The sequence below is a fragment of the Haemaphysalis longicornis genome, unplaced genomic scaffold (assembly GCF_048455015.1).
Source record: "Haemaphysalis longicornis isolate Haplotype H1 unplaced genomic scaffold, Haemaphysalis longicornis Haplotype H1 scaffold_12, whole genome shotgun sequence".
Lineage (NCBI taxonomy): Eukaryota > Metazoa > Arthropoda > Arachnida > Ixodida > Ixodidae > Haemaphysalis > Haemaphysalis longicornis.
In genome coordinates this window covers 3,408,055-3,421,476 of record NW_027526225.1, presented here as the reverse complement: position 1 = coordinate 3,421,476, position 13,422 = coordinate 3,408,055, and the positions used below count along the sequence as shown (strand labels likewise).

Genomic DNA, 13,422 nt, shown 5'->3' with positions numbered 1-13,422 from the left:
AGCCACCGTTGACTTTCACAAATTAAATGAGGAGCCCGAACTTAACAAGCCTATAGTTTTCTCTGAACGCATCACTTGGATGCTTACGCGCCGCAACACATGGATGAACATGTTTTCAAACCTGGCTTAAAACACGTCACTCCTGCCAATAATACGTTACTATGGCGCGCAGTTTCAAAGTTCAATATTTTTGTTTTATTTCGAAAAACACCTTTCGTGACTGGAATCAAGCTAAGTGAGCTACCTACGTCTCGTTTGTTTATACAGAAGTAAGTTTGTATTTTATATTTATGGCTCCTATAAACTGCCGGACCCCGCAAAGCCGAAAGCGCGAGCAGTATTATTTGTAATTTTGCGACGTAAAATGTAATTTAGATCAATGAAATCTGACGCATTTTGTTGCATTTATTTGTAAGGACTCAAAATCACACGCCATTTGTAATATTCGGCGTCCTCAGTTTCAGTGTTGTAAAGCTTGTCTCAATAACAATTTTCGGACATTAGCATCTCAAATAACGCTAACTACATTCATACCCACCATTCTTTCTTTAACAAATGGAAACATAAAATCACGAATTCAAAAATGCGTTCAGGAAATGCGAGCTTATGGAGGCAGACCAGTGGTATGAACAGGTTGACGAACTATCGTCTTGTGCGTACTGGCTCGAATTGTACCGTTTTATTAATTTGCAGTTGACCCAAAGTTTGTCCTTATACTCTTTGCTGTCAGGTTTTCAAAATTTATTATTTACAGTTTCAAACACATTTTGTTATTGGTTGTGTGTGTATTGTATTCGGCACTTTTGATTATGTATTTTGTTTTTATTGCTTTGTTTAAGGGATGGTTCGCCTCTGTCACGTGCTCGAAAACATTTGGCTTCCTTTCTGAAGTTCTTTTCGATGTAGAGCCGAAAAAAAAAGACGTACACACGAGGTGCGTATGGTACATAGTACATAAACACGGATCGTAGCGCAGGATACTGAACGCTCACCGAATCGTTACTAATCTTCTTGAGACGATTTTTGTCGTACTTGGCGACTAAGTGATGCATGACGGGTTGGAGGTAATTCTCAATGAGCGAACCGCACCGGTACACCCGCACGGGAGGCTCGTCGGCACCGTAGTGGTGCCGATAAGCGAACTTGAAGAAGGGAGCCATTTGCGGCTCGGCGGGGTTCAGGAACGTGGAGAACATCATGAAGAGCTTGAAGGTCATCATATTCATGGCTTGGTACTTCCTGAATGCAGAGAGAGAAAAGAGAGTGGGAGGGGGCATTGCAGCAATATGCTCAAAGCTTGTTCACACATCGTTTCACATCACACCGAATGGTTAGTGCTACGGTTGCAGCAGATAGCGAGCACTATAATAACAACTGAAATGTGCCATTTAGGCATAGGCCCCAACGGCTGTCGTTCAGGCACATGTAGGCTCAGTTCGTGCCTATATTTTACAGCCGAGTTTTGATTCCCAGTAGAAACATTGGAAAAAAGTTTCGTGCTATGGGGAAGTAATATTTTTTCTTTGTGAAAATAAGCCGCGCAAGAGTTCTATTTTAACAGATTTACGCGAAATTCAGGGTGCTTCGACAACAAAAGAGAAGCTTCAAAGTCAAGACGCACCAGACACGCCTGAAGTAGTAATTTTTTTAGCAACAATGTGTGCAAGAAACAGCGCTCAGTGTCCTCCTTTTAGCGCGGAGAATCCTGAAATTGAATGCCCGACAGAAATGTTGAATTGCCAACAGGAATGGCTCTATCAGAAACCGGTCCTTCGGGGATGTTCGAAGTTCATTCCTGGACCTTCGAAATGAGCTCCGAATCCTGAATCAGAGTGGCGCCCACGTTCCCAGGTGTAAAAATGCTTTCTGCTTAGAGTATGAAATGAGCATACCAACGTGCCAAGTCGCGTTCAACTGTAGGGTAGTATAAAAAATTTGGGCTACGACCCTTTTGTCGACTGCAAAGCTGTAAATACTTCTGGCGCGTGTTTTGTAGTAGTTTCCCGCCATTAGCCGAGTTTTTAAAGAGGAGTAACGGGCTCTTCTGGAAGAGGCGCAATGGGTAACTGCTGCTTGAAGGCAACTGCTCCTCGAAGGAAAATCTCAACGGCTGGTATTTACTCATTGACACCGCAGAACGACTTCCTCAGCTCTTCACAACACCAATAAATTCCATAGTATATCGGAGTGCAATAACTTTGTACAAATTACTAAGCTATTCGTTCTGCTGAAGCAGATGACTGGCGACGCTGCGCGAATAACACAATTCAGAAACTATGCACTATATACCGATCATCTACAATAGACAGCACGCGATAATCTGAACTAAATTTCTTATTGCGAGATTTCTAAATGCTCTTGAAGGTTACCCGGCGCAGATAGTACGGCTGTCACGACTAGAGTACTTCAAAAGTGCAGAAATGCTAATTCCTATAAGCTCCGTTCCTCGATCCTCTGTCGTACGTATGCTGCATTTTTCCGGCCGGTGGTGTACCCGTTTTCGATGAATTACTGTGCATGTGCTCGTGCCATACGCATCTTAAAACATTTGTGTCCCATATTTGCACGTGGCTTTCCTCGAGGAGGCGTGGGACCTTGAATGGCATGTTCGTGGCTGGGTCACTTTCATTTTCATCAGTTCGTCGGCAGTAGTTTTCGTCATCGGTTCGCAGACACATCGTGTCAGAAGAACATAGAACAAAACAGTCGTGTCGACAGGGGTAAGGTCGGTGAGTTTGGCTCCGTTGTCGCTGCGTATGGGTTTCTGCTGGGTGGGTCGACGTTACGAGGTCGAGGTGGTGGCGATTTAAGCACGGTTTGCGTTTCTCGGCTTGTTTTGCACGGCGCGCGTTTTCGTGTAAACGGGGTGCGGCAAACGCCCTGTAAAGGGCTTTTGAAACGAAACAGTCCTTGTAAAACTCTCCGAGTAAAACGCTCCGCAGCCACCTCCGCCGCGTTGAAAGTTTCTTGTCCCGCACGCCGCGAAAGAACCGTAGGCTGGTTAGGTAGAAAGCTTTCCTTTAAAAAACGCACAGCTGTTCCACTCAATGTGAAAGCTGTCGGAAGTGCAGAGCAGTGATTCTCCATAATCGCCTGCAGCGCCGCTTTCCGCTGAATGCTACCAGAGTCCTTCAATGCTTTACTGGTCACGAAACTTCGGCGCTCGCTTCATATAGGGACCGCGCGCGCCACTACAGGCGCCACCGCCGCACGAAGGTCATCCAGCCGCCGCGCGTGCGGCGTATTGGCCAGCTCTTGGCGTGCAAACGCTCGCTGCTTTTGGTGTCTGCGCGTTGATTAAGTGTTTTTATTTTCGTAGTAGTTAGCGATGAATAGTCCAGTTATTGTGTTTATCACCTGCCTTCAATGGGCTTTTATTTTTCGAAGTTACCGTAGACTTCAGCCGCGAACGGCAACGGCTTCTGTGTGCTCTGGCACAAGCGCTGTGCCGTCGTGTTTACGGATTTTTTAAATCTATTGCTTGTTTTCTTAAAGCAAAGTTGTAAATACCACACATACGGTAGCTGTGTAGTCACGGACTGCTGCGGGCCTATCGATAACACAATAAAAAGAATGAAAGAAACCAAGTACGCGTCGTTCAGACTACGCTTAATGAATTCGTTGATTGCTCTGGAATGCACAGAACGCTAAAAGAGATAGCTCAATAGTATTGTCGTTTCGATGAGTGGGTACATACTTCAAGACATATAAAAACGCTGCAGAAACGCGAAGGATCAAAACGAAGAGATATACATGTTGCACCGTGTGTCTTTCTGCTTCCACGCTTTGCAATCCTTGCAAAACAAGGAAAAGAAAAAAGAACAATGAAACTAATTTTATCACACGCAACAAAAAAATTTCAATGTTACGAAGGGAGACAAAAGAGCGTGGTCCGGCGAACAAAAATTTATTTTTTCGCGCTGCGATGTGCAGCACACGGAGGAAACAGAATATTGTCACGTAGCCAAGAACCACGCAAAGCTTTTCTGAACGCAGTGAGCTAGCGATCTTCTGCACTACAAAAGACTAGAATGAAACACAAACGTCGAAGAAGCAGTCCGCAGTGTGACGTGAACAGATGAACGTCGATAAAGTGAGTTGCGCGGCGTTTGCTATGCATGCATTACTCTTGGAACGTTATTAATTTCAGATCCATGAAAATAGGATCGAGAACATTGTCGAAGAAACAAAATATCAAGTTAGCGACAAGGTGGCCCCCTTTCCATATCAAACAATATTGCCCGACGGGACGTATGACAAAAAGAGCGAACGGGCGCTCCGGTTGAAACACCAGATAAGAAACCGGAATCGGCCACGCGCGGTTACAAAACAAACAAAACGAACCCTAAGGGATAATTCGCGGAAATATGAAAAGTAACAGCACAAGGACGCCCCAGAGCTTTTTTTACACGCGAGCCTGAGCGGAAGGTAATACAAGTTTGCAAACAGGTAATCAAGCACCGCTACAACCTGACTGATATGACAAAAATCCGGCTTTAAGTTCGCCTTGTACAATTCTAGATCCACGATGCTCTCAAAAGGATACATTCCTTTTTCCATTCTCACACACAGTGCATTTCCACACACTGTCGCACACTTATAATCGAAGCTGAAATCTCCCGTTGCTTGCCTTGGAATGGCGGACCCTCCATTTCTCACACTATTGCCCGTCGCTCGGTCTACAGAACAAGGAAACATTTTCTGTGGTATCGTTGTAAAAGGAACGACATCCCGGGACGCAACACATGTTCGACATTGTCGTTGCACTACTTAAGTCGCATCACAAGAGCGCGATATGCACGTTACATTTTTTTCCCCGCACAAAACAAACACAACTTGCCACTGCTCCGCCGTTCGAGCCAGCGCAACGCCGCCCGAGGAGTGACCTCAGTGTGAGGGTGGCGCCACCGCGCGGCGGCCAAACGCAGCATATGAAGCTCTCCCATTGAGTTACGGAGCAGTTTCGTGACCAGTAAAGCATTGAAGGACTCTGATGCTACCTACCACCCAATGCAATTCAAATTTCCCTGTGCTCGCAATTGCCAGTGCTCGCGCGCCCTGACTGAAACTGCGCCCGCGAGAAATCTGTTCTTTTTGTGCTTGCTTTTCCTGCTGCACGTGGCAGCGTTCCACTGCCACTTTAAAATACAGATAACTCTAAGGCCGCGCCTCGTCTCAGCTCGCTCGGTGGGCTTTAGTAGAGCCAAATGGCGTTCCGTAATAGCCGCTATCATCGCGGCTTAAGCCAGAGGCTTCGAAAGTTTAAGTGTTTTTAATAGCAATAAGCGTTCTAAACTCGCGAGCCGCTGCCGCTTGTCATACATCTCCCAGTTGTTTAGCGCAAAGAAAACTGTCGGCACATTTGAGGCAAAATATCCGTAATTAACCGGGAGCACCCCGATTAATTTAGTTATAACGCTCGTTGGGTTGGGTTTTACGATAGTTCGAAAAAAGGTTCCGGTGCAATTCCGGCACGTGCGGGCAGAAAAGCAAGCACAAAAAAAATAGTGGCCTTCCACTTTGTGAAGAAGGATGACCTGCAAAGCTGGACGAAGTCCACGGAGTGCACGAAACAAAACACGTTTATAGTAATTTGCAATACACCATATTTCATACCCAATTAGCTGAATGAATCTCTCACGGATCCAAGCTTTGTTAGGCCGGGTTCGTACTGCTCCCGCAACTGTCCTAATAACTTCAAAGAATGGCGTGATTTCACGTCTCAGCCAACTGAACTGTGTTACATGGCATTTTTTACCCCCATAAATCAAGATACGGGTTTTGCGTCGGTAATCTCAACATAGCCTAACCCACAAACCCTATCCGCTCTACCACTAAGGACTCCGGACAGGTCCCATAGGGCCGTTTAACGCCCGCGTTTAAATCTCGCACCAGCTTAACGGACATGCCCTCCAACGGACAAACCTGGAAGCCCTTGAGTTCTATTCTCGCGTACAAACATTGAGCTGTCCGTTTTCCTTCGCCCTCGTATTCATCTTACTGTGTGGGAAGATTGTAACACATAGACCCACACCCGAACCACTTGATTGAGAAGGACAGCCGACTAACCGCATTGAGCCATGTAATTCCGAACATTTAAATACCAGTACAACCTGCATTTTATCGGTAATGGCATGAAGCCTAGCTGTGCGTGCACACCCGATTTTTCTACCCGCAAACCGTGCAGGCATAAACCGGCAACCGGTGATGGCGCATTCTTAGGCGTGAAGGACACTGGCGAAAATGTCACTAGGAAAGCCTTACGAGCTGAAAAGAAACAAGGGTTCAAGCCGGCGTTCCAAATGGGGAATTTGCTCTTCTACCGGTTTGGATTCGCAGCTACTTGGTGAAGTGAATTTGAGTGGAAACGGCGATGGCAGATTTCGGTCATTTTGGTGGGCAGCCCTTTGGCAGCCGTTACCTGTACTTCGGCGGAGCGGCGCCTGTTTATGTACGCGTAACCGAGAGAGCGAACGCTGCAGCGACGAAAGAAAAATAAACGGAGAGGGGCGTCTAGCGAAGGCTGAAGTGGGGTACCACACGTGCGGCTACGGCATCCGCTCTCGCTGTCTTTCCCTCATAGATGTTTCATGCGTCCCCACGAAGGAACACAATGCCCCTGACGCTTTCCCCAGACGCTGTTCCATTCTCCGCTAATCCAAACCACGTGACATTACCGCGGGAGGTTCTATTACGATATGCAGCAACGTTTTCGCTGCTCCCTTTTGAGGGGCTAATTTGAACCACTTGACATTTGCGCGGGAGGTTCAAACCCGATTTGCAACATGCTGGCCGGTGGCAGAGGCGCACTTCGAGGTAGCAGGAGAGTAGCGCATGCCGCCGTACGTTCGCTGATCACGCGAACACTTCCTAAGAAGCAGCAGAAATGCACCGTGGCCGAGAAGACTGCAGCTCGCGTTGCGTACAAATCACATATTATGGAGTGCAGTAATCGTCAGTGCATTTTTTCATGCCCATCTCTGCCTAATAACCGCAGTACTGCCGTTAGCTGCCGACTGCGCAACTTTCCAGAGGGGCATCGGTGGAGGCGAGGGGGAAAATAGTTGTGAAAGAGGTTTCTGCATTGGTGAGTAGGATCCCCAGAGCCGCGACAAGTAAAGCGATGACACAGGAATGAAAAGTGGGAGGGGGAGAGGTTGGAGATATACTGCGTTGCAGTAAAAGGCGGGCCACACTGAATATTCAGCGGTGGCAACACTGGTACCGGTGGCAACACCGGTGGCAACACGCGACGACGCAATGATAAAGTAAGCGTAGCGTCGCGTAGGAGAGCCGTTGCGGTTACGCGTTTCTGCCGGTCGTTTCCCCATTGTGCAGCTTCATAAAACAGTGCTCTTGTTGCATTATAAGGACGATGCCCATGCACTGCTGCGTACCTCTTTGCAAGCAGTATGTTTAGCTGCAGTGATGCTGGAAGAAAGGTAGGCACGACGCGCACCTTTAGCGTCTCTCGTTTTAGTTCGGAAATCTCCAGGGCAATGCGTCTTTTTATATATTATCTTGAGAGCCGCGTTTCACGAACCGGCCACGACTTCTGCCGTTATTAGTGTCGAACATTTCTACAGCAGGGTTGTTTTGGTGCGGGCGAATTGAGCCTGCATTCGTGACTGGCTCCGCGCGCGCTGATCTATATTTTTACATCGGTGAACCGCAAACGCGCTTGTGTTTTTTAGAACTGTTTTGTGGTACAGTTTCCCGTCCGGATCATGATTGCCGATGTTTTGAAGGGAACGTTCAGCCAGGAGGGTTGTGTTGGTGTAGACGAATATTGGAGCCAGCAACACTATCTCTGTGCTTGTTTTGAAATTTCAACAGCAGAAGATCGGCAATGCGGTCTAGGACTGTATTTCTTCTCTTTGCATTATGCGAATTTCGTTCCGTTAACCGAGCATACCGTGCAGTCACCCCGCCATACTCGAACTCAATTAAAATTCTGCTTTTCTATAAATCTCGCTGTAAGTATAAACAACCTGATGTAATGCACGAATTGTACTGCTTGTGTTATACAGGTGCAAGATGCATCAAGTGTTAACTCGCATAACTTATCTGCATGTGTCCTATCACCAATCCTATCACCAACAAAAAGAGATCGCAGCTAACAAGAAATACGAGGGACAATGTTTAACTGTCTCCAAGGCAACAAACGTTTGTTCGGAACACTTCGTGGAGACAAGAGCAGTGTATTTATGTATGCTTTCCTGCGTTCCGCAAATGGCTTCGCAACGAGAGTGCTCAGAAAAGAACTGACCCTTCATAGCACGTTCATTGCGGCCAACCGCCACTACAACGGGGCAAGGGTGCATCGAATAAGCGCAATTAGAACTAGCTGGATAAACAAGCAGCCATCGGCAAGGCTATTCGTTGTTAGTAACAAACCCTGAGTTAGTTTGCTGCTGTTCGTTAATCCATACTACTTTCTTTCACGCTGAAATTGTCGGATCTCATAGGGTCTGCCAGTCGATGACCTCGCCGAATAAAAGCTGGGAATATGCTGCTCTTCAAACAAACGAATAGCAGCAAGGTTATTTTCCACTTAGTAATAGGGAAAAGAACTGTGCGAGAAGCGCTGGGGCGGACGTTAGCTGCTCTGCGTTTGCTGCCTTTAGGGGCGAAGCTCCTAAAGCCATGGGTCTGTCCATCCCTTGTGTCTCGTGGTACGTGACCGCCGCATGCTTTCGGAGATGTCGCAAAGTGGGCCGTGTTGCACGCGCAAGAACCGGCTACAACCGGAAGCGCAAACTCGGCACCGGGAGCGCGATCTTGTCTGTGTTCGCCAACGGAGGCGCGAGCGCACGTGCACTGCGAGGGGGAGATCACGCAAGAGATCATGCCACGAACGCAGGCAGTCGTTCTCGGCGATCGAACGAGACGCAAGGACCTTTGCTCGTTTCCTTTCGTCTTGTTCGGGCACAAGTTCGCCCTAAATAAAAGTTCTTTCGTTACCGTTGTGTCCCATGCTACGTGACAAATTGTGGTGTAGGTGCGGGGTAGTCCTCGATGGCGCGGGGTCTTTCACCAGGTCTGGGCCTGGGAGCATTGACTCCGAAGCCCCGTAGCACAAGTTCCCTGTAGGGACACCGACGGTACATGTGTCCTGCCTCGCCACAGTGGTAACAGAGGGGGAGTTGATCGGGCAACGAGTCACCGGATGGAGGAGGTGGTTGTTGACAAGGCTGCGGAGCCGAGGGCGCGCAGGGCGGCGGCAGCGCGCGCTCGCCGACAGGATCCCGCCGTGCGCGAAAGAGAGGCCGAAGCATCTCGTCTAGAAAGTCGCGCTTAAACCGCGCGTCGGCAGCTTCGGGCTGAGCTCGCTTGATGCGTTTTGCAGCCGCCTCGCGAGCTCTCACTGCATCGGGGTTTGCCTGCCGATACGAGCGCTTGCTTGCAGCCTCACGAACCCTACAACAACAACAACAAACGAACAAGAACAAAATAAAAGTTGATTTGTACAATGTACACACACAGTCTTACGTCTTTCTTAATGATGTAATGGGCGAACTTTCACGGGAGAGTTACGGTTACCGATGATCTCGCCCTCTCGAGCTTCGCCCCACATCATCATTCATTCCGTGGATATGGCGCGATTTTTTTTTTTTTTTGCTGTTTTCACTTCCTTCATGATGTCGGAGCACAGTGTTGTCGGAATGGCCTATTGGTCCTCCGCTGGCGCTCGGGCCATTTTGCAAAGGGTCTATACAAACCCAACTCGAGAAAGAAAAATTCACGTCCCCGACTGAAACCCACCTGAGCGATACATATGAGCCACCAGTGATGAATAGCTACATGTGGGTGGGGTGCAACAGGCCGGCGGGAGGGAGGAAAGGTGGGATGTGGGCATGTCGATTACGCGAGAAAGGAATTGGAAAAGGCAGAATTAGAGCTGCAAAAACTAGTACAAGCGAAGAAGAATAAAAGTGCGAGTGGGATAAGAGCGCCCCCCAAAAATTGTGGAGTCATTTAAAAGCATTAACAATGAAGACTAAAGAGGTGCAGACTCGTATACAAGACGGAAACGGTAACGGTCTCTGGGGGTCAGCGCATTAAGGTACCTACATACTCATTGCAAATACGTTCGGCCAGAAAAGCGAGATATCGGCTAACCGGACACAGGTGGCGATTAAAAATTTAACATCGAATTTTTGGACTGGAAAAAGGCAGAACAAAATGTTCCTAAAAATATGGCTACAGGACCAGATGTAATCTTAATATAAATTATCAACCAGTTGGGACCAGCGGGAACGGCCCACTTGCATACAGCCATAGAGAACGCTATAAAATCAGAGGATTCCCACGCACTGGTGCGAAAGCAGACTGATTTTGACTTATAAAAGCAAGGGAGAGAAGGACAAGGCGAGCTCATACAGGCCGATTACAGTCACGTCAGTGCTCTATAGATGATATACAAGCCATAAAATTCGAGTTCTTGAAGTGGGTGGAAAACTTGATTTCGGACGGGTCAGTTTTAGAAGACAATATTTTCGTATTAACCCTGACCATCGAAATTTCGGCAGCCAGGGCAGACCAACACGGCTAATGTTTCTGGACAAAAGCGTAGCCTATGACAACATGGATAGAAGATTGTTGTGGCATATACTAGAAGAGGGGATTGCGTCAGAATTTGTAGAGCTGCTTAGGGCAATATGAGGATAACAAAGCCCATTTTACATGGGAAGGGCGTACGGGCACAGAGCCAGTGTACTTGCGAAAAACTTGTTGAAAATGAAGAGGGGAAAGAGGGCTGGGGCAGGCGCCGTATTATCATTGTAGGATATGTGGTTCGAGCAGATCGAATAAAGAAGCACGGGTCGCTCTGTCTAGGACTATGGGTGGCGACTTGCGGTAGCTTCCGCGAAATCTTTGGTGCCGACCTACACGGCAAATCGCCCCTCGGAGCAACACCCGCATGGCTTCGTCGATCGAGCGCCTTCGGAAGACTCGTGACGCCGCTGCTGACGACGCCACGAGTCCTCCGAATGTGGTCGATCGACAAAGCCATGCGGGTGATGCTGCGAAGGGCGACATCTTTGGTGCCGATCTACCCGGTGGAATCGCCCTTCAGAGCATCACCCGCATGGCTTCGTCGATCGAGTGCCTTCGGAAGACTCGTGGCGTCGTCAGGAGCAGCGTCACGCGAGTTCTCACCCAGCTGAATGACCTGCTGCAGCAGTCCTCTCCCGACGAGGCAACCCTCAGCTCCCACGTCGACTACATCATACAGCGGGAGCCTGAGCTCACCCCCCTCAACCAGAAAATCGCCGATGCCACGGATGACGACAGGGTGGAGCAGGAGCTCGAAGGAGCGGCAGAGTCTACCCTAAAGATATCTTACGCCGTCTCTCAAGCACGCTTCCTCCTACAAAATGCCCAGTAGTGCACACCGCGACCGATTGCGGCGCCAGCGCAGGGACAGCTGCTCCAGTCGTTGATCCCATGGGTGCGTCAGGCAGGCACATGCATGCGTTCAGTCATCGGACGGTTAGGCTTCGCAAGCTACAGATCCGAGCGTTCTCGGGAAATCTGGATGACTGCCAATTCCTTTGGCATCATTGTAACGTGACGATTCATAAAAATACCGAGCTGTCGAGATAGAGAGGTTTAGGTACTTATAGACGTACTTGATCGGCGACGTCAAACGAGCCATTGAGGGAATCCGGCTTGCTGACGGGAACTATGACCTCACGGTGAAGACTTAAGTTCAGCAATTCCGCCGACGAGACTTGCTCATCAACGACCACATTGATAAACTGATGGTATCGAAGCCGATACGGAGCTTAATGGATATCGAGAGGCTCCGCAAAATGTACGGCAAGGTACAATTCGGTGTCAGCGCCCTGGAAGATCTGGGAGTTAGTTCCGCCAGAGCAATAAGCCGTAGTCCTGAACGGTGTGCTCCTCCGATGCCTGCAGGTGGACCTGTCTCTAATGCAGTGGTAAAGGGGTAAGGAGACGGACCAAGGGCTAACGGAACCAATCCGCGAGGCAGCAGCACGGAGCTGGTCAGGTGAAAAAAATGAAAAATTTCCCAAGGACTCAAATCCAAATCCATGAGCAAGGAACACGGCGACAGCCTCCATCCAACGCCGCTCATTGATCCGTGTAAATTCAGACGTGATATCTCCAGGACAACCGGAGGCACCCATCGCCTCGGCGTAGGCCTTGACCGCGAAGTCTGAGTCCACAATAATACTGGCATGTCCCTTGTGTGACATCCGTGGTCACAAGGTGGGGGGTTGCCTAGTTGACATGTTGGCGAACGAAGTTGTGCAGGTACCATATAGTGGTGGCCAGCTGACATCGGAGGAGTCAGCTACCCAGCAGATCATCAACTCGAAGGTCGTATCGTGGAAACGGGAATGCACGGATATCGCCACTTTTAAGACAGCTCGTGGACGTCAACCCAAGCGATATTCATCGACAGGTAGTTCAAGAACAGGTGAAGCTCCTAAGAAAAGTCACACAGGTACCGGCGCTAAGGAGCCACCGAAAGAATGCAGAGAAGCTGATCCGTTGAACAAGGCCCAAGAAAATACGAACCTGACGATTCTACACCGAACCGAATCGCAGCATCAAAAGCGGCCGCCGTAAATGGGCAATGGAATTCGGTTAGTTCTGGGAGTCCACCCAAGGGGAGGCGCAGACAGGATGTACACCCACCATGTGCGCGTGGGTCAACCATACGAGAAGCAATACTCAGGTCCACCTTTCTTGGCATGATGGTGCGCAGTTTTGTAGGTATATAGGTCTTTCGTTTCAATCAAAATTTCACTTCTTAGAGTGCGCTCGTCCTGGTCGTTTCCTTCTTCGTCCTTGTTTTTGCGAATCGGTGCCATGGATAGATTACAACTAGGCCGGCTCGCGGTGTTGCTACACGGAACCAAATTCGTCCAGCACTTTCAAGAAATATGACCGGCTTACCAAGAGGGCCGTATGCCCTGCCTCAAGCTCCTAGAGAGCGCAAGGAAACTTGTGTCAGAGAAGAAACGGGAATGTGTCTTGAAGTGGCTCAACTGAAAGCGGAAAGACGATGGCGACAAATAGACAATGCTCCCACCATTGGCTCCAAGGAAGGAAAAACGGAGATGATAAGTACAAATACTTGGGTATCCGGTTTTATAAAGGATAACGGCTACCTGAATTCCCAGGAAGACACCCCAATCTGAAAGGCAGATGTAACGCATCAGTAAGAAAACAGTGCAGTTTGGTGATACAATACGTATTTGGTAGTACGAGGAATCTGGAACGGGGCAGTGGTACCGGCGCTCACGTTCTTTGGTGCTGTATTATGCTTAAGGTCAGATATCCTGTCGGGACTAAAGGTTAACCCTTTAAGGCCCATCACACAAACGTGTGGGTCGACGTGCGGTCAGTGGGCTCTGCAGCACAGCAACGATGTGGCACGCT

General features: G+C 48.8%; 1 protein-coding gene across 2 annotated transcripts in view; it reads right to left on the bottom strand.

Moving 5' to 3' along the window:
• Window positions 1-457: 457 nt before the first annotated feature.
• Window positions 458-13,422, bottom strand: part of LOC144162268 (uncharacterized) — a 196,361-nt gene continuing 183,396 nt past the window's right edge. For both annotated transcript variants that reach the window (XM_077692746.1, XM_077692745.1), the window contains exon 10: window positions 458-1,239. In XM_077692746.1, coding sequence (XP_077548872.1) covers window positions 1,072-1,239 — 168 coding nt within the window. In that variant the 3' untranslated portion in view covers window positions 458-1,071. The remainder of the gene's footprint in view (window positions 1,240-13,422) is intronic.